The 21,402-nt window shown below is 42.8% G+C and overlaps 1 protein-coding gene across 2 annotated transcripts in view; it reads right to left on the bottom strand.

Annotated features, from left to right (window-relative positions):
• osbpl3b (oxysterol binding protein-like 3b) overlaps positions 1-21,402 on the bottom strand; it is a 166,546-nt gene that overhangs the window by 41,708 nt on the left and 103,436 nt on the right. For both annotated transcript variants that reach the window (XM_059945110.1, XM_059945111.1), the window contains 5 exons: positions 20,759-21,006; positions 15,539-15,676; positions 13,522-13,585; positions 8,923-9,001; positions 305-449 (listed from right to left, as the gene is read on the bottom strand). In XM_059945110.1, coding sequence (XP_059801093.1) covers positions 305-449; positions 8,923-9,001; positions 13,522-13,585; positions 15,539-15,676; positions 20,759-21,006 — 674 coding nt within the window. The remainder of the gene's footprint in view (positions 1-304; positions 450-8,922; positions 9,002-13,521; positions 13,586-15,538; positions 15,677-20,758; positions 21,007-21,402) is intronic.

Raw genomic sequence — 21,402 nt, 5'->3', positions numbered from 1 at the left:
TAATTCTTTTCTCCAAACAAGAATCATCCCTATTTTAGATGAAGGTTATTCACCAGGCTGCAACCACTGTCTTCAAAATGTCACGGGAGCTTAAATACAAAGCAGGCAGTACAAAAGTAGGTCAATGTCACCTGAAATGGTTTGCGGAAAAACTAAATATAGGTTTGTCCTAATAAACAGGTAAAGGGCACATCTACACATACCCGATACAGAATATATTTTAAGCAAATTACGATCGGAAGATAAACCAAAACAATTTAAGAAAGCTTGCTTGCTTCATTTCAAAAGGAGAACATTTTCATACCTTCATAAATGTCAGTTTGCACTGGCAAGTACTATTCGTTGTATTCTTAATGAGAATCTCTCCATAATGTTCTATCCACCTCTGACCACTGAGAATATTGTGGATACAGGAAGTAACTTTATTCCACTCATAATGGTCTCTGTATCTGAGGAGAGAGTTACATTTTCTTTTAAACAAGCCCACAGATACATACATTTCATCTACTTGATCTAACTACAGATTATGGAATAACATCTTAAAATCTTGTTGCAAAGAGGTCAAATAATTGACAGATCACTTCAAGTAAGTTTGGCCAGAAGTACTGGAGGGAGGAAAGTAAACTTTTAACCGTACAATCTGTGAAAAACATGGCACACACAAGATACAGGCTCTGACTGGCAGTCATCCAGAACTTCCTCTCAAGGTGTGGTTAATGCTGTCTGCTGGCTCCAGTCTCGGGGCTAAGTTGTTCCTTGCTAATTGAGTAATGGGATGCCAGGAACTTCCAAGTACAGTAATGGAGTGTTAGGTGACCATCAGCAGACGGTATTATGCAATCACAAAGGAAAACCCAAGTGTAACATGCGCACAAAATGCTGGAGGCCAGGCATCTGTGGTGAGGAATGAACAGTCCACGTTTCGGGCTGAGAAAGGGGGGGAGAAGCCAAAATAAGAAGGTGGAGGGAGGGGAGGGAGTATAAGAAGTTGAAACGAGGTGAGGAGGAAGACAGCTGGGTGGGGGTGGGGGCTGAAGGGAAAATCTGGGAGGTAATAGATGGAAGAGGTGAAAGGCTGAAGGAGGAGGAATCTGCTTGGAGAGACAGTGGACTATGGGAGAGGGGGGAGAGGGAGGGGCAACAAAGGGAAGTGTTGTGCAAGGGAGAGGAGAAGGGGTGAGAGGGGAACCAGAATGAAAAACGGATAAAGAGAGAAAGGAGAAAGGATCCATGGCTTTCTCTGTTGCCTCAACAAGGCCAGACTCTTGTTGGACGAGCAACACCTCGTATTCCATCTGCGTAGCCTTCAACCTGATGGCATGAGCATTGACTTTACTGACTTCCAGCAATTTCTCCCCTCCCACCCCCCATTCCCATTCCTGGTTACCCTCTCATCTTTTCTTCTTCCTTCACCTCCTTCCAGTTCCCCTCTTACTTCCTGTTCCTTTCTGGTTCAAGGTGCTCTCCCACCAGATTCCTCTTCTTCACCCCTTCTGCCTATCACCTCCCAACTTCATACTCCACCCCCACTCCTCCAGGTACCTACCTCCCCCCCTCACCTGGCTTCACCTGTCACCTGCCAGCTTGTCAGAATAAGAATCACAAGTGTAATCAGGTTTAATATCATTGGCAAATGTTGTGAAATTTGTTGATACTTCTTCCCTCTCCCCACCTCCTTATTCTGGCTTCTTTTCCAGTCCTGATGAAGGGTCTCAGCCCGAAATGTCGACTGTTTTTCACTTCCATAGATCCTCCCTTGTCATGCTGAGTTCCACCAGCATTTTGCGTGTGATGCTCCAGATTCTTAGCAGCTGCAGAATCTCTTGTGCTTACGAGAAATTGTTACTTGAAGTGCTGACTAGGAACATGGCTGTCAGCACCCAGTGAAAGAGATATGAATCAGATTCAGATTTACTATCACTGACATACAGTACTGTGTGAAAGTATTGGGCACATTCCTATAGCTAGGGTGCTTAAGACGTTTGCAAAGTACTGCAGTAATTTTAATTTTATTGCATTGTACTGCTGCTGGTGCAAAAAGAAAACAGATTTCATGACGTATGTGAGTAATAATAGGCCTGATTCTGATATGGGTCTCTAATTAATGTTCTGAGAGTGGGAAGGGGGCGGGGAGAGGGGAGCACCAGAGAGACATTCTGTAATGATGAATAGATCAGTTGATTGGAATCAAATGACCTTGCCTGGCGTCTCAGGCCTGGGTATGTCTGTATCCATGCCACCCCTGCCCGTAGCATTCCTTCTCTACCAACTATCCCACATCCGTCATCCGGTGCTTCACCCTCGCCATTCCCAACATCCTTTGCTCCCACCAGATTTACAAACTCACTCCCTGCTCCACATTGACAAAATATAGTTCTGTGCAAAAGTCTTAAGCACCCTAGCTATATATACAGTGCCTATAAAAATTATTCACTCCTCTCCCCCTCAGAAGTTTTCATGTTTTTATTGTTTTGCAGACTAGGATACAAAAGCAAGGATGGAATGTTGAGACTTTATAAAGCACTGGTGAGGCCTCGTTGGTGAGGAGTATTGTGAGCAGGTTTGGGTCTCTTATCTTAGAAAGGATGTGCGAAACTGGAGAGGTTCCAAAGGAGGTTCACACCAAATCATCACTGGTGCAGCTAATTGGTTTTAGAAGTCAAATAATTAGTTAATTGGACAGGCATTTTTGAGAGACCTGTGTGCAGTCAAGGTGTTTCAATTGATTGTAGTGAAAATACACTTGTATCTGGAAGACCCAACTACTGGTGAGTCAGTATCCTGGCTAAAACTACAAAAAGGAACACTCCAGGCAACTCTACGAAAAGGTTATTGAAAAGCACAAGTCAGGAGATAGATGCATGAGAATTTCCAAGTCACTGAATATCCCTTGGAGTACAGTAAAGTCAATCATTAAGGAATGGAAAGAATATGGCGCAGCTGTAGATCTGCCTAGAGCAGGCTGTGCTCAAAACTAGCGAAGGGGACGAGTGAGGGAGGCCACCAAGAGATCTATAACAACTCTGGAGGAGTTACAAGCTTTAGTGGCTGAGATGGGAGAGACAGTGCATACAACTGTTGCTCAGGTACTTCACCTATCGTAGCTTTATGGGAGAGTGGCAAAGAGACAGGCACTGTTGAAAAAAAAACTCACATGAAATCTCAGCTAAAGTTTGCCACAAGGCATGCGGGAGACTTTGAAGTCAGCTGAAAGAAGGTTATATGGTCTGATAAAACCAAAATTGAGCTTTTTGGCCATTAGACTAAATGCTATGTTTGGCATAGGCCAAGCACTGCACACTGGGAAGCATAGTGGGGACTGCATCACCCTGTTGGGTTGCTTCACTGCAGCAGGCCCTGGAGGGCTTGTGAAGGTGGAAGATAAAACGCATGCAGCAAAATACAGGGAAATCCTGGAGGAAAACCTGATGCAGCCTGCAAGAGAACTGCGACTTGGGAGAAGATTTGTTTTCCAGCAAGACAATGACCCCAAGCATAAAGCCAAAGCTACACAGGATTGACTTTAAAACAACAAATTTAGAGTGGCCAAGTCAGGGTCCAATTGAGAATTTACGGCTGGACTTGAAAAGGGCTGCTCACTCACAATCCCCATGCAATCTGACAGAGCTTGAGCAGTTTTGCAAAGAAGAATGGGGAAAAATTGCAGTGTCCAGATGTACAAAGCTAATAAGAGATGTATCCAACAGATTCAAGGCTGTAATTGCTGCCAAATGTGCATCTACTAAATACTGACTAGAAGGGGGTGAGTAATTATGCAATCAATTATTTTGTGTTTTATATTTGTAGTTAATTTAGATCACTTTGTAGCAATACGTTTTCACCTAGACATGAAAGAGTCTTTTACTATTGCTCAATGTCAAAATAAGCCAAATTAAATTTGCTGTGATTCAAATGTTATAAAATAATAAAACATGAAGCTGTCTTGGGTGGTGGGGGGTGAATACTTCTTATAGGCACTGTATGTGCCTAAGACTTTTGCTCAGGACTGTATGTTGGGGAATTTGTTGTGTTTTGGGCAGCAGTACAGAGCAAGACATAAAAAAAATGCTTAAATCAGTTTGTGCAAAAGAGGAATGCTCATGGGCTCATGGCCTGTTTATAAATCTGGTGGTGGAGGGGAAGCGTGGAGAGTATGTCTTCACCCTTGTGCACCTTCTCCACAATGGAGTTAATAAGAAGAGGTCATGTCCTGGATGGTGAGGGCATATGGATTTCCAAACAGTCAATCAGATAGCGGGTTATCGGAGTTGTATGCAGACAAGAACAATTTAACACAGTCTGGATGTAAGACAGTCTAGCCCAAAGATTCTGCTTGAATCAGAGAACATGCCAATAACATGATGCTGGCATCTCTAGCTCTGTGCAATAGTCTTCTGCACATATATAGCTAGGGTGCCTAAGAATTTTGCTAAGTACTGTTTTTGTTGATGTGGAAAGGAGAACAAGTTTGTAAATCTGGCAGGAGCAGAGGATGTTGGGAATGGTGAGGGGGGGTGGGACAGGTGTTAAGAGAAGGAGTGCCAGTGGTGGGGGAGGTGGTGCGGGTGCAGACTCACCCAGGCTTGAGACTCCAGGCAAGGTCGTTTGATTCCAAACAATTGCTTTATTGATCATTAAAGAATGTCTCTCAGATGCTCCCATCACCCTCCCCTCTCCATACCCCCTTCTCACTCTCAGTCCACAACAGAGACCCATATCAGAATCAGGTTTATCACCACTCACATATATCATGAACTTTTTTTTTTCTCTGCCCCAGCAGTATAGTGCAACGCATAAACTTCTACAATACTGTGCAAAAGTCTTAGGCACCTGACGTGTATATCTATCTATAGAACAGTTTTTCATTCATTATAAATGCCCGTGCATTACTCTAAAGATTTTTCTAGGATCAGCAGTAAAGGTACAGAACTAAGCTCCTTCAAAATGGTGTGAAGCAGCTGACTGCCAAACTCCGTGCATATGGCAATTACAGAATTAACTAAAAGGGACACAGGCTTCACCACTTCTGTCTTCTCTCCTTTGGAGACCATATAACATGGCGGAACCTTCCGAGTAAAAGCTGCAGTGGCACTCAGATAGAATGCTTCGAACTGGATGATAAAAAGGCTTATTTGCACATAATTATGGGGAGTATGTGGTATCCGGGGGCGGGGGGGTAGCACCTCTGGTGGAGGGACTTGTGTCTATTCCTGGGCAGCTCACTTGCCTTTTGTCCCCACCGAACACTCAGCTCTCACCTGTGGCTCCAAGTAGCTGTTTGCATGTGACAGCAGCCACAGCCCAGTACACCGCTTTGACAGGTGGGCTAAACAGAGAGAGGGTAACCTGCGGCCTCGTATCATGGTGAGATAAGGACACGCCTGTTCTTGCATGCTCTGGCAGACTGGGCAGATGAGATCTTCCTAGCCGCTGGTGAGATCCAACGGCTGGGAAGGCGTTACTGCAACACTACGTGGAGAGCGAAGGCCATGACGCCATGGTCATTCACTGCAACCGAGGAAGACCCCAGTTTGTGATGCCTGTTCGTACCGCTGGACCCAGACTTCTGAGGTTGAGAGGGTGGAACTGCCCCAGTGCAACGGATTTTCCACTTTAAAAACTCTCCCGCACAGGTATACCCGTCACCGTTGGACACCATGGGCAACCACCATTACCATACATTATCACAATCACTAGAATATACCTCACTGACTGTGAACGTTTGATGAAATGTGTATCTTTAGAATCTATGGAGGGGAATAAACAGTCAAAGTTTCAAGCTGCGATCCCTTCACCAGGACTGAAAATGAAGGTCCAAAACATCCAAGTCTATAGTCTCCTCCATAGATGCTGCCCGACTTTCTGGGTTTCTCCAGCTTTTAAGGTTTGCATCACCTGCAGAACCTCTCGTGTTAATCAAATCAAGTTTAAATATCATTCAAATCATACACAAATACATCTGAATGAGTCAGCATTCCTCTGGGGCCAGGGTGCAAAAACACACACACACACACACACATTCAAAATGGTAAGAAAGAATATAGTTACACAAGAAAACGCTTTTTTAGTTAAGACCCTGAATGACAAGAATGACAACTTGATTGTTCCTGCCAGTCCAGCCTGTGATTCCACTGATCCAACAATGGAGGGTAGCACCTATGAGCCCCCCCCCCAACCCCCAACCAAGCCCAGATGCCATGCTATACCACCTTCAGTGGTGTATCTTTAGTACAGTATTTTGCAGATTCCAATTATTCGTTCCAAGAGAGTAGCAGTAACTCATATAATCAAATAGACATGATTAGAAATCTCATTTTGCTCAAGTTCCTTTTATGTAAGTTTTGGCATTCAGCAAAATCATAGCCTCTGTGTTTGTGCTGGTCTGCTACAGGGAAAACAAGGACATCCCTTTAGAACAGAGATAACAAGGAATTTCTTTAGCCTGAGTGTGAAAATCTGTGGAATTCATTGCCACAGAGGTCAAATCATTGGGTATTGATAATTGGACATTGATAAGGAGGGGTCAAAGGTTTAGGAAGGTTGAAGAATGGGGTTGAGAAGGATTATAAACGGCAGACAGATATGATGAGCCAAATGGCTTATTCCTGCTCCGATGTCAAATGGTCGTACAGAATTCTTGTCACAACCACGGATTCGGCAGCGCAGCAGATACGGCAATTGTGCTCGTGAATATGCGCGTCAGATAATTATTATTTAATTGTGATAGTATTAACTCCATTCTGTCCGTCGAGACTTGAACCCAGCACAGTAACGCTTTGCTGCCTGCTTGTATTCGGCCTTGCCTGAGAAATTGGACTGTCAAGTCAACTGACTCTGAAGTCTAGTGGTATTCATTTTATATGTAGTTATTCCTTTCAGCCGCAGTGTAGGCTTCATTTTCCATTGGAGAGTTTTAGTTAATGGCCCTGTCTGGCCAAGCATTTATTGTTTTCTTTTCCCTCTAACTCTGTTCATGTTAAAGTCTGTGAACTATCGACCCGCTTCAGTGTCTCACTCCGCACTTGGTCCATATCTGAACATGGTGACACCTCTTTGAGTATATCGTTCCCCAGCGGTCAATCTACTGCTCCACATTTTCCCTGATGCATTGTAACTGTACCAGCCAGATACTTCAGCTGTGCCATCTCCTTTGTCAGTTTAAGGGCTTTCCTCGTACCTGCACACTACTGCTCTTTGTTACCAGCACCTGTTTCATCCATTCTAGTTGCCTTTTATACTACTTCAATGAAAAATTGATTCTTGATAAACGCAATGATCCCGCAGTATAGCACCATGTTGTCCACGTTTCTTTCAGTATTTCTGAGCTTTAGATTTTATTTTGTCATGTTAGATAGGGAGGAATCTCAATGCAGGATATCTTTAAAGTTCAGGAATTCCTTGTCAGTATCAAGACTAGCTGATACCAGTACTTTTATATGGAGTTTTCTCTGCCATGTTAGTTCTGTGATGTCACCAGCAAGGAAGAACATGGAAATACACAGAGTTCAGAAACAGGGTTGGGCATACCGTAGTGGTTAGTATAACACTTTACAGAGCCAGCAATCAGAAATGGGGTTCAATACCTCCCGATTTCTGTATTGAGTTTCTATTTGATGTGTGTGCTTCCTCCGGCTGCTCTGGTTGGCTCCCACATTCCAAAGACACATGGGTTAGGGTTAGTAAGTTGTGGCCATGCTAAGTTGGCACAATGCTAACGGGCTGCCCCCAGCACATCCTCGGACCTTGTTGGTCGTTGACACAAATAACACATTTCACTGTATGTTTTGGTGTACGTGTGACAAATAAAGCTAATCTTAGAAATAAATGGATTTCCCAGAAGCACTTTTATAACTTCCAGCTGCCGCTCCCATGGGGCTCAGTTCAGCAGTCACAACAAAGGCAAACGAGATTGATAGCAAACTAGGCACATTTGTCATTGCCCATACCCCAGTTGTCAGCAAGAACAGAAGGGATCTTGGAAAGAATTGTCTCAATATTTCTTGTAGCAATGATGCACCTCACTTCGACAAGTCAAAAGGCCGGCATGGTAGAAGTTAGTATAACACTTCAGAGTACCGGAAATTGTGATTGGTGTTCAATTCCCACTGCTGACTCTATGGAGTTTATACTTTCTTCTCATGGCCACATGGGTTTCCTGAGGATGCCCTGATTTTCCCCCACATTCCAAAGCCCATCTGCTGTTTACACTGGGTTTGTGTGTCCCTATCTGTAGGCACATTCTGCCAAGTAGGGACAGGACATCAGGACATTTCCACGTGCCTATTCTCCCCACCGTATCTCCCCACCGTATCTCCCCAGTCGGTTACAATCAATCAGGCACGGGGTCGAGCTGCACAGACTCACTCACTCAAGGAGCCGGTGAGGCTTCCCAGGCCTGTCCGCCCCCCCCCCCCCCCCCACACCCGTCACACCAATTTCTGTTCATCTCCGACTCTCTGGAACGGAGCCCTGTCCTAACCTGGGAGACTCCCTGCAAAGTTTAAAATGTTGAAATCACTGATTAATCTGCACATCATGAGGAGTGCCCTGATGGCATTTGGCATATTGCCCTCCCTGCAGCTGAGGAAGAATCAGATTGGCAGAGAGATATATTCCTCAAAACACTTTCTCCAGGGCAGGCAATCATAACGTTAATCATGAGTCTCATCAGCATTACATGTGGAAACGTGCTTTATGGTTTTAAGTCTTAAATTCTTGTAGAACAATTTATTCAATTATATGTTGCTAGAACTTGTGATTGACCAGAAGGGCTAACAAGTCACCAGCAATCAAGATGGTGATTGGAAGGCAAAGAAAGAAAAAGAAACGTAAAAGATTTCTTGGACCCAACTACCTTTGCATTGCTTTACTAAATTTTAAAATTGATACTAACTCAGCGGTTTTCCTCCAACAGGTACTTACGTCGGAAGAGTTACATGAATTGTGCCAACTGGAACAATCTCCATTGATTTACCCCAGAACTTGTTTTTCCACCTCACATCTATTGGAGAGGAAAAATAAGACAGTTATTAACAAAAACCATCTTTCCATTAAATATCTGTATACTTTTCCAAGAACTTAATCTACAATTAAAATGATAATTTTTAATGTATAAACGGTTTAGTTTCTCCTACGTATTGTTCTCAACAAAGATAGATAAAACAGTATAGTAGCTAGTAGGTATAGAACACAGAATATCTCAGCACAGCACAGGCCCTTTGGCTAAGAATGCTGTGCCGACCTTTTAACCTGTTCTAAAATCAATCAAACCATTCATTCCTACATTGCCCTCTGCTTTTCTATTATGTACGTGCCTATCTAAGAGTTTCTTAAATGTTCCTCTACCACCATCCCTGGCAGGAGATTCCACTCACATACCATACTCTGTGTGAAAAAAAAACACGAAACTACCTCTGACATCCCCCCTCCTCCCGATACCTTCCTGCAATTATCTTAAAATTATAACCCCATTTCAGCATTTCTATCCTGAGAAAATGTCCCTGGCTACCACTTGATTTATGCCTCTTATCATCTTGCAAACCTCACATCCACCTTCTTTCCAAAGCCTTAGATTGCTCAGCCTATTCTCATAAGACTTGTTTTCCAATCCAGGCAGCATCCTGGTAAATCTCCTCTGCACCCTCTTTCAAGCTTCCACATCTTTCCTATAATGAGCTGACCCAAATTGAAACATAATATTCCAAGTGTTCTCACCCCGGTTTTATAGAGCTCCAACTTTACTTTGGTGTGCTGAACATCACAGTGAGTTTCTGCAGAACTTGCTCTTCATGTTTTGCCTAAACATTCAGTCAGACATCTTCAGGAACAAGCTGATTTCAGCCTAGCTTTCAGATATTTCTGCAAAGAATGATTGATCTTTTGCATATCTTCTGCCATGTCTGCTTCTCACAGCTACCATCAGGAAAGAGATACAGGAGCCTTTGGCCAACACCATCAAGAAACAGCCTTCAACCATCAGGCACTTGAACCAGCTTGGATAACCTCACTCAATTCAACAATGAATTGATTCCACAATCTATGGACTCATTTTCAAGGACTCTTGTTTTTAGTTAGTTTTTAGCTTTCTTCCTTTCTTTATGTATGTATTTGCATAGTTTATCTTCTTTTGCACTTTGGTTGTTTGTCAGTCTTTGTGTGTAGTTTTCATTCTGTTCTACTGTGAATGCATGCAAGAAAATGAATCTTAGGGTGACATATACATACTTGGTAATAAATCTTCTTTGATCTTTGATATAATTTGTGCTCAGTGTTGTATAGCACAAATTATTCAGTTCATAAATCCTGTGCTAGCTTTCTGAAATCATATCTACAAAAAGTAGCTACTTTTCTGAAAATATCTTTCAGTACTTTGATAATAAATTTACTTTGAACTTCAAACTTTGAGCATCTGTATTGTTTTACATCCACGTCAACTGCTCTGGCACTTTCTTAACCTCCTAATGAACACTAGTAATTCTTTCCTGGGAGTGATGTGAATCCATGCTTCATAAAAAAAAAGACCATAAAACATAGGAGCAGAATTAGGCCATTTGGCCCATTGAGGCTGCTCTGTCATTTCACTGTGGCTAATGCAATTTTCCTCTTAGCCCCAATCTCCTACCTTCTCCTGATAATCCCTTCATTCCCTGACCAATCAGGGATATTATCAATCTCTGCCTTAAATGTACCTGAGGACTTGGCCTCACAGCTGCCTGCGACAAAGAATTCCATAGATTCACCACTCTCTGGTTAAAGAAATTCCTCCTCATCTCCATTATAAAACTATGACCCTCTATTCTGATTCTCCCAGGATAGGAAACATCATCTCCACATCCACTCCATCAAGACTTTTCACCATTCGATAGGTTTCAATGAGGTCACCCCTAGTTCTCCTGAATACTAGAGAATACAGGTTGAGAGAGCCATCCGACGCTGTTCATATGACAAGCCATTCAATCCTGGAATCATTTTCAAACCTCCGTTGAACCCTCTCCAGTTTCAGCACATCCTTTCTCAGATAAGGGACCCTAACCTGCTCACAATTCTCCAAGTGAGGCCTCACCAGTGCTTTATAAAATGTCAACATTACATCCTTGCTTTTCTATTCTAGTTCTCTTGAAATGAATGCTAACATCACATTTGTCTTCCTCATCGTAGACTCAACCTGCAAATTAACCTTTAGAGAATACTGCACAAGGACTCCCAAATCCCTTTGCACCTCAATATTTTCTCCCTATTTAGAAAATAGTCAGCCCTTTCATTTCTTCTACTGAAGTGCATGACCATACACTTCCCAACACTGTATTCCAGCTGCTATTCATTGCCCATTCTCCTATTATAAGTCCTCTGTATCCTCTATACTTCCTCAAAACTACCAGTCCCTCCACCAATCTTCAAATCATCTGCAAATTCCATGATCCAAATCATTGACATACAACATAAAAAGAACCAGACCCAACACAGACCCCAGTGGAACACCACTAGTCACCAGCAGCCCACCAGAAAAGGCTCCCTTCATTAGTTCATCCGCCATTGTTGTCCCCCATTGCTACCACTCCAGCATCGTTTTCCAGCAGTCCAATATCCATTCTTGTCTCTCTTTTACACTTTATGTATCTGAAGGAACTTTTGGTATTCTCTTTAATATTATTGACTAGCTTACTTTTGTACTCCATCTTTACCTCTTAAAGACTTTTTTAGTTGCCTTCCATTGGTTTTAAAAAGCCTCCTAATCCTCTAACCTCCTACTAATTTTTGCTCTATTATGTGCCCTCTCTTTGACTTTCATGTTGGCTTTGATTTCTCCTGTTAGCCACGGTTGTGCCTACTTGCCAATACTTCTTCCTCTTTTGGATGTTTATATCCTGTGCCTTTCAAATTACTTTCAGAAACTCCAGCCATTGCTGCTCTGCTGTCATCCCTGCCAGTGTTCTTTTCCAATCAATTCTGGCCAACTCCTCTCTCATGCCTCTGTAATTTTCTTTATTCCACATAACACTGATACATCTGACATTAGCTTCTTCTCAAATTTCAACCATATTATGATCACTTTTCCCTAAGGGTTCTTTTACCTCAAGCTTTCTAAATAATTCTTGCTCACTGCACAACACCCAATCCAGAATAGCTGATCCCCTTGTGGGCTCAACCACGAGCTGTTCTAAAAAGCCATCTCGTAGGCACTCTAGAAATTCCCCCTCCTGGAATCCAGCACCAACCTATTTTGCCCAATCTGTCTACATACTGAAATCCCCCATGACTATTGTAACACTGCCCTTTTGGCATGCATTTTCAATCTCCCTTTGTAATTTATCCTTACTACTTTTAGGGGGTCTGTATACAACTTCCATCATTGTCTTTTTACCATTGCAATTCTTTAGCTCTATCCAAAATGATTCAAATTCTTCCGGCTATATAACACCTCTTTCAGACAATTTGACTTAATTTTTTTTTGCCAACAAAGAAATGCCAACCCCTCTGCCTTCCTGTCTGTCTTTTCAATACAATCTGCATCCGTGGATATTAAGCTCCCAACTATAGTCTACATTCAGTCATGATTTAGTGATGCCTACAACACGCCAATCTGCAAATGCGCTGCAAGTTCATCTACCTTATTCTGTGTACTATGCACATTCAAATTAAATATAATACCTTCAGTCCTGTATTCACCCTTTTCGATTTTGTCCACCTTTTACATTGCAACTCATGCCATTGACTGGAATTTTGCTCTAACAACAGCCTCTCCTCACTCCACCTTGCTTCTGTTTGTAAACCAGCTACCTCATCTTCAGTACTATAACCCGCCTTTCCTACGATACATTTTGCATTGAAATATACACAGGACACTAGTCGCACCATGCTCAACCTTTTGATTCCTAACTTTGTCTGAGGTCTTACCAACATCAGCCTCCATAACCTCTCCAGTATCTGTTCTGGCATTCTGGTTTTCATCCCCCTGCATCTCTAGTTTAAACCCCACCATGCAGCATTAGCAAACCTTCCTGCTAGGATACTGGTCCCCCTCCAGTTCAGGTGCAAACCATCCCTTCTGTACAGGTCCCACCTTCCATGGAAGAGAACCCAATGATCCAAAAACTTATGCCCTCCCTCCTACACCAACTCCTTAGCCATGTATTAACTGTATAATCTTCCTAGTTGTGGCCTCACCAGCACATGGCACAGTTAGCAATCCTGAGATCACTGCCCTTTAACTTAGCACCTGATTCCCTCAACTCCCTATGCAGAACCTCGTCACTCATCCTACCCATGTCAATGGTACCGTGACTTCTGGCTGCTCACCCTCCCGTGTGGTACCTATTTGACATAGATGCATTCCCTGGGCTGGGCTAAGGAACAGGGGTAAGTAGTACAACTTTACAATTGAAAACTACTCTTTTCATTCACTTTCCTTTTAAAAAGCTATGCTTTATGTCACCAGATGCTCTACTATTGCCATTCCACAGCAGTCTGCTGTATTTAGCAAAACAACCTTGGACTATTTGCTTATAAAAACAAAACTCCTACCTTGCCAGAAGGCAAAGTTCTTTGATTCAGCATGACATGCAGATATTGGAGGATGATGGCTGACCTAGAAAAACAATTGTAGAGAGCTTTTCTCCATAAACTTTGTTTTTTTTAAAGAGTTAAATTTACTTCTCAACATAAATCTTCACGAAAGTGTAAAGTTACAATGTATAACTTTACAGTGAAACAATTTCATCAGTTAATACCTCTACCATTGTTCTCATCCACTAGGCATCTGTATTAGGAAATAACCGGTTTGATTTTGTAGAGTACATCTCTGGCCCAGGGCATAGGATTTGGCCTCAAACCCAAACCTCATCAGATGCATTCCTCACATTCCCAACTGTTTGTGTAAAAGCCAAGGGTGAGGGAGGTGACAATACATTAGCCCTTACAGGACTTCTGAAGTTCCGGCTAGAATGCATTTTTGAAGAATTCCTATTCTCCAAGAAGGTGGGTGTTCTGCTGAAGAATGAACTGAATAAAGTGATAAATTTCTATGGGGGGTGGGGGGTGGCCTTCCATTGGTCAGGGTTGACCATGGAAGCTGTGTCCTAGCTGTCTACCTCGAAGTCGAAATGTGAGCCAGGGCAGATATAGGGATATAGAGAGCAAGCTGTTGCCCACGCAGCAGGCTCCCCACTTCAAGCAGCTGAAGAATCCACAGGAACGGCAGAGACCGACATGGTTTGGCACCAGCAGTGTCGCAGGAGTTGCCAGACAGCGTCGAACTCCATGTAGGACTGCTTCAGATTTATCCTCGGGGTTTACTCCCGAAGGCTTCCCCGTGAGTGTGTATTGCCGTAAGGCAGAGGAGGTTTGAGATCAGATTTTTACTTCTCCTAGATGAACTGCCAACCACAGCTGATGAGCCCCATCTGCCCGGATACGAAGGGTGTAAATGGGGTAAATTCAAGCAGCTATTTTCCACAGAGGTTGGGTAAGATTAGAAATAGAGGTCATGGGTTAAGGGTGAAAGGGGAATTATTTAAAGGGAATATGAGGGGGAACTTCTTCACTCAAAGGGTGGCATGAGTGTGAAACAAGCTGCCAACAGATTTAATTTCAACATTGAAGAGAAATTTGGATAGGTACATGGATAGGAGGCGTGTGGAGGACTATGGTGCTTGTCAGGTCAATGGGGCTAGGCCAAATGAAAGTATAGCATGGACTAAATGGTCCGAAGGGCCTGTTTCAGTGCTGTAGTGTTCAATGATTCTGGAGACAGCATTATTACCAAAGCAATGTCCTCCGAGCTCCATCTGGAGCACAGTATCTGTAAGAATACCCTTTTAATAGATCTATCCTGTGATCATTTTTCTCTTTAGATGAACAAATCATCAAGAATTCACCGGTCTTAGCCATTCGAGAATCCTTGCTCTCCTAACTTTGGGTGACATCAGAACCTCCTCAGCAGATAGAGGTATGGGCGATTCCTGCACCACTTTGGGCAATGAAGTGAACCAATTAGAACTTAATGAGTTGAACCTAAACTAACAAATAAAAATGCACTCATATTTATCTTTTGCTTGCAAAGCACACTTTGATAGCAGTACAAAATACTCCCACATTAATATCTCCAATGTATTATAATTTTATGATAACAAATACTTTTACACAACTCCAAATTCTTTGCACTCTCTGTCTAGTGCCTCCCTTTGATTGCCCTCCTCCTTCCCTTTAATCCTTAGTCCACTCTCCTCGCCCATCACACTCCTTCTCCCTCACCACCTATCACCTCACAGCTTCTCACTATCCCCCCACCCCTCCACCTTCCCCCCTTACCTATCACCCGCCAGCTTGTTTTCCTTCCCCTCCCCTCACCTTCTTATTCCGTCTTCACCCCCACCCCCACCCCCTTCCAGTCCTGATGAAGGGTCTCGGCCCGAAACATTGACCGTTCATTTCCCTCCATAGATGTTGCCTGACCTGCTGAGTTCCTGCAGCATGTTCTGTGTGTTACTCCAAACTGTTCAGACCCATTCCTTAACCAGGGCCTACAGAAGGAAGTCATTACCTGTTCAGCAATGAATCTGAAGCCCTTCTCTTTCCTCGTGCATTCGTACGTCTCCCCTAGAACTGGGTTAAACGGCTTGCTTCCAGCTCTATGGTATGAAGATGCATATGCTGAAACTGCAAAAGCGGCAACGAAAGCCTATGGGAATAGAAGAGATACATGCTGTTGCCCTTATTCTGTCAGTTTAGGCACAGAGGAACGCTGAATTATTATTAGGTGGCAAAAGGTAGAGCTATTACCAGTTCCTTGCTTCTTGCCATACTGAGGTATGTTAACTGAGCAAGCGTCTGCTCATTGAAAACATCTGGAAGTCATATTACCAAATCTGTGACTTGACTTCATTAACTCAGGTGTGACCGAATGGTAAACTTGCTGTTTGGCACACCACAGCAGTACCCGAGACAAACAGAAACAAAAAGAGACGCTTACGCTACTTACAGAGGCTGACAAAAAGAAACGTGCTTTACAATTATCGGCAATGATTAAAATATTCTGTGTGTCACTGGCAAGATAGTATTTATTGTCTGTTTCTTAGCAGTCAGTATGCAGGGTTACTGAGAGTCGGCGTGGTAGCATAGTGGTTAGCACAATGCCTTACAGTGCGCCAGCAGTAAGGTTGGGGTTCAATTTCCACTGCTATTTGTAACGGGTTTATATATTCCTCCCGTGACCATGTGATTTTCCATTGGTTTCCTCCCACATCCTGAAGATTTGGGTCAGTAAGTTGTTCTGTCGTAGGTGGAAGGGTGGCGGCTCTCGAGGGCTGCCCAGCACAATCCTCATTGATTTGATCTGACGCAGATGATGCCTCCCACTCTGTCTTTCCATGTATCTATGGCAAATAAAGCTAATCTTATCTTATAAGTGGGCATCACAGGGCCTGACCCATCGATAGTGATGGAACAGTCAAGAGAAAATCTGCAGGTGCTGGAAATCCAGAACAAAACACACAAAGTGCTGGAGGAACTCGGCAGGCCAGGCACCATCTTGGACCGAATTGTTGACTGTTTACTCTTTTCCACAGATGCCTGGCCTGCTGAGTTCCTCCAGCATTTGGTATGTATTACTGTCATAGAACACCCATATCTCTTCTGATAGGAACAGTACGAGACTTGGAAGGGACCCTAGGGCCAGATGCTCTTTCCCTCGTGGTTGACAGAGATTCTGGGACTGGGAGGTGTAACTGAAGCAGTCACGGTCAATTGAAACAATGGTCTTGGAGATACTGCACACTGAATCCACAGCTCACCAATGGCGATGGACAGAGTACAATTCAAACAGGGCTGCACCTTTCTGGATATTGCTAGGCTTGAGTGCTGTGTGATTTACATCCTCCAAGTATCTGGTAGAGGATTCCGCTTTAATTTGTACCTTGGGTGCTGGAAAGTCTTTGAGACGTCAGGTATCATTCTCAGCTGAGTGCCAGCCCCTGATATGCCTCTGCGAGCACAACATTCTCTGCAATTGGCTCAGTTAAGTTTCCGGACAATGGTGTTCCCAAGGATACCAGAGCACTGTGTAATGGTGTACAGGATACACTGGTAATGCAGAGATTACTCCAGGAGCTTCAATAAAGAGACTGCACCTTCAGTACTGGGAACTCTAAGGAATCTTTACAAGACTGGTGATGAGAATGGGCAGGTTGCCTCGCGAGAAGAAGCTGGACAGATGAAGATGCCCTCCACTGCAGGTCACTGGGGGTCACTGTTTAAAAAGAGGTTTGCGTGTTTACGACAATAAGGTGAGAGAGGTCTCTTTCAGCGACGTGACTTGTGCTTATTTGGGGGGGGGCTGGAAGTCCAGGGACTAGAAGAGTCCTGGCCCAAAACATCAACTATTTATTCCCCTCTATAGATATTACTTGACCTGTTGAATTTCTCCAGCACCCTTATGTTACTACGGGCTGGGATATATTCTCAAAGTAACATCGAATAATGGTGAAAAGGGCTTGTATTGTTTTTTTCTGTTTTTTATTGTGCTCTGTGTTGTTCTGCTGAGTATCGTGGGCATGCTATGTTGGTGCTGGAATGTGTGGTAACCTAGTGGGCTGCCCCCAGCACATCCTTAGCTTGTGCGGGTTGTTGCCACGATTGATGCATTTTACTGTACGTTTCGATGTACATGTGATAAATGTCTGAACTGAATCTGACAGTTCTTACAAATCATGGCATGGAGCCTAAGAAAGGAGCCGCACAACTCGGATGTACAGAGCTCGATTGAGTTCTGCAGGAGGTACAACATTCCAAGCCAACAGAGCTTGCTGCAGTTTGTGTGTGGGAGGGGGGAGTAGGGGGGCTTCGGGGTTCTAATGTTTTAACTGCCACTCATTCTTTGGGAAACTTCCGTTCTTGTGGATGTCTATGAAGAACGAGAATTTCAGGTTGAATATTGTACACATTCTCTGATATTAAATGGAACCAACGAACTATTTAACTATTAAATCAGGACATCTTAGTTTTGCGTTCCTTGGTCGTGAATCAGTTTGTGTTGACTCTGGGAAGTAAATGTGGTAACACCCATACAAAGGAATAAAGGAGAACGTAATGAGACAAGATTACTTATTTAAGTAGCTCCCAATTATAATCTCTTTTAACCATCTTGTGCAAAGGAAATTAGTACTGCACACACAATGCATGATTATTTCATTGGCTGTTTGGTATACCTACAGGTTTTCAAGGCCATCTTAAAGGATAATCAAGATTCTGTCACAATGCCGAGCCATTTCCCCAAAAGTACCTCAGTGAATAGCGATTTACAACTATACCAATTTCACAGTCATCACTGAAGATGCAACCTTTTTCATTGTCAATTTAGTCAAAGGGATTTTATTTTATTTAAACTTACAGCACAATAACAGGCCCTTCCAGCCCAGCGACCCCATGCCGCCCAATTACAACCATGTGACCAATTAACCTACCAATCATACGTCTTTGGAATGTGGGAGGAAACCCATGCAGTTGTCGGGAGAACTACAGATTCCTTACAGACAGCGGTGGAATTGAACCCAGGTCACTGGCGCTATAATACCATTGTGCTAACCACAACGTTACCTTGCTTATTTTAATTCTACAGAACTGAGTCAGAAATTGAGCTCATTAAGGTCAGGCTTCTAGATTTACTGGCCCACTAATACATCCACTCTGCTATCAGGTCTTTTGAATTGCTCTTAATTATTCTACATTTTTCATGTGACATTTAGTAAAATCACAGCTGGAATACAATGCCTTTGGCTTTGCTTAATTTGATTATTTTTAATTAGCAATATTCGTTCTTGCCAGTTAATCCTCCCAGGATGCAAGTAGCTTCAATTATAATTCTTATTTCATATGCAAGTACACATTACATTTTCTGCATTGGAACTGGCCAAACAATCTGTACTGTGTCTCAGTTTTCCTCTCTCCCTGATCTATTGGGAATTCCCACATTTATGCATTTTGCAACTTTTACATCACTTTCCCTGTGTGCCCACTGGCCTTTACTTCATGGCGTTGATGTTCTTTCATTCAGATATTCTTCAAACTGTCGGCATGATGTTTTTGTTTCATTGCACATTGCGTGTTTGACTGTCTTCTTTCTGGGCCATTTTATTTTAATTTTATAAGCGAATGATACAAGTTTTTATTCTCTGCACATTGGGTGTTAGACAGTCTTTATACATGGGGTTTTATTGGGTGTCTGTTTCGCGGCTGACTGTTAGGAGACAAATCTCAAGGTTGTAAAATGTATACATAATTTGATAATAAATGTACTTTGAACTTTGCAACACCTTAGATATATCCTCTTTGTCAATCCATCTCTACACTATTGTCTTGTTAACTTGTTTTTTTCTCTTTCCCAGATGCAGTCAGGAATTTTGACTTGAAACATGATGTTTCCTGACTTGCTGAGTGAGCATTTCCAGTACCTTCAATTTTAATCTCAGATTAAAATTTTCCAACATTCATAGATTTTTGATTTCCATTACAGTATATATTGCCATTTAATATGTGTTTCTTGATTTTTCATTGGCTCTCCAAATCTCTTGCGCTCACCTTTGTATCTCTCCTACTGCTCCTCATGCACCTGGTCCCTCCTTTCAGCTCAGAATCCCATGGGGAGGGCAGATGTGTTCCAAATTAACAAACCTAACTTTTGTTTTTACAACTGGTGCTGTTTATCAGCTTGGCACTTTCTGCATTTCTTGTCTGAATTACAAGGAGAAAGCGATGCAGACAGCTAAGTTTCATTAGGGGTTCGAGGAGATTTGGTATGTCAACAAAGAGTCTAGCAAATTTCTACAGGTGTACCGTGGAGAGCGTCCTGCCAGGTTGCGTCACCATCTGGTGTGGAGGTGGCAATGCACGGGATCGGAAAAAACCTGCAGGGGGTTGTAGACTCACGCCACTCCCTCGAGGGTGCTGTCTGTGCCACCATTGAAGACACCTTCAAAAGGTGATGCCTCAAAAAGATGACATCCATCCTTAAGGAAGCCCACATCCCAGAACATGCCCTTTTCTCACTAGAACCACCAGAGAGAAGGTACAGGAGCCTGAAGATGCACACTCAACATTTTAGAAATAGCTTCTTCCCCTCCATCACTGATTTCCAAATATTTTATATATTACACTGTCCTGTTGCCATAAAATAAAAATTTCACAACATATGATACCCAGGATGTATTCAAGGAGCAGTGCTTCAGAAAAGTGGCATCCATTATTAAGGACCCCCATTACCCAGGACATGCCCTCTTCTCATTGCTACCATCAAGGAGGAGGTACAGGAGCCCGAGACCTCACACTCAGCATTCAGGAACAACTTTCCCTCTGCCGTACGATTCTTAAATGGTCATTGACCCCATGAACACTACCTCACTTTTTAAAAAAAAAATATATTATTTTTGTTCCCTTATGGTAAATTTGCTATGTTAACAAGTTTCACACGCCAGTGATAATAAAGCTGATTCTGATTCTGGAGAATAATATACAGAGCAGCTTAGAGAAGAGCATATTATGGACAAAAATGACCACAAGTGTAACTTGACAAAGAAGCAGTTAGCAGACGAGGCAGACCACAACTATCTACAGACTGAGGCTGTGTTCACAAATGCACAAGTCATTACTAAATTCCTTTCAATTTACCATAAGGGAACAATGGAAAATGAACGCAGTACACGTATGCACACCCATACACAGATCCTGTAACTACTAGGTGACGAACATGGAGGTGAAAACGTTTACTTACCATTCTTTCAAATGGGTCATCTGTCTGAGAAGCTTTGTCCAGCAGCTCACTGTATTCCAGTTCTTCACAAAGGCGCTGGAGTGTGTTCAGTGGTTCATTTAATTGAACTGGCATGGAAACTTTGGAAAGGTCTTTCCCTATGTTATTCCTTAGAATATTCCAAAGGCTTATGTTACTATTATTTGGTCCTGGAGCTGGCAGACATGATCTTCTTCTACTAGGCTGATTTGTGCCGTTTTGAGAGTGATCTGTGCATTAAGAAAAACAAGCATTGCTTTGTGTTGGGAGGACCTTGTTAATGTACTGACAGAGAGACTGCCTGCTTCCAACACAGGTGCTCCCAATCTCCGAATCTCAGTCGAAACAATGGTGGTATCACAGATTTATAGAAGAGATTATTTTAATTTTTTTTATATAACAAAATAAACTTTATTCATAATAAAAAAAAACATTCACAGAGATAAACTGAGCAATGTTTCTTTTTCATTCTTGCTTTCAATATTCTTATTACATTCTTTAAAACCAGTAGGACTATTGCTGCTCAGGTGGCCCCCTCTGGATGTACAATCCTACAATAATTGAGGGGCTTCCTCACCTAAACCAGCCCCTGCCTCTACAGTAGCGGACAAACCATGGACTGTGGT

This window comes from Hypanus sabinus, chromosome 20, assembly GCF_030144855.1.
Source record: "Hypanus sabinus isolate sHypSab1 chromosome 20, sHypSab1.hap1, whole genome shotgun sequence".
NCBI classification, from domain to species: domain Eukaryota; kingdom Metazoa; phylum Chordata; class Chondrichthyes; order Myliobatiformes; family Dasyatidae; genus Hypanus; species Hypanus sabinus.
This window is presented reverse-complemented; position numbering and strand designations above follow the sequence as displayed.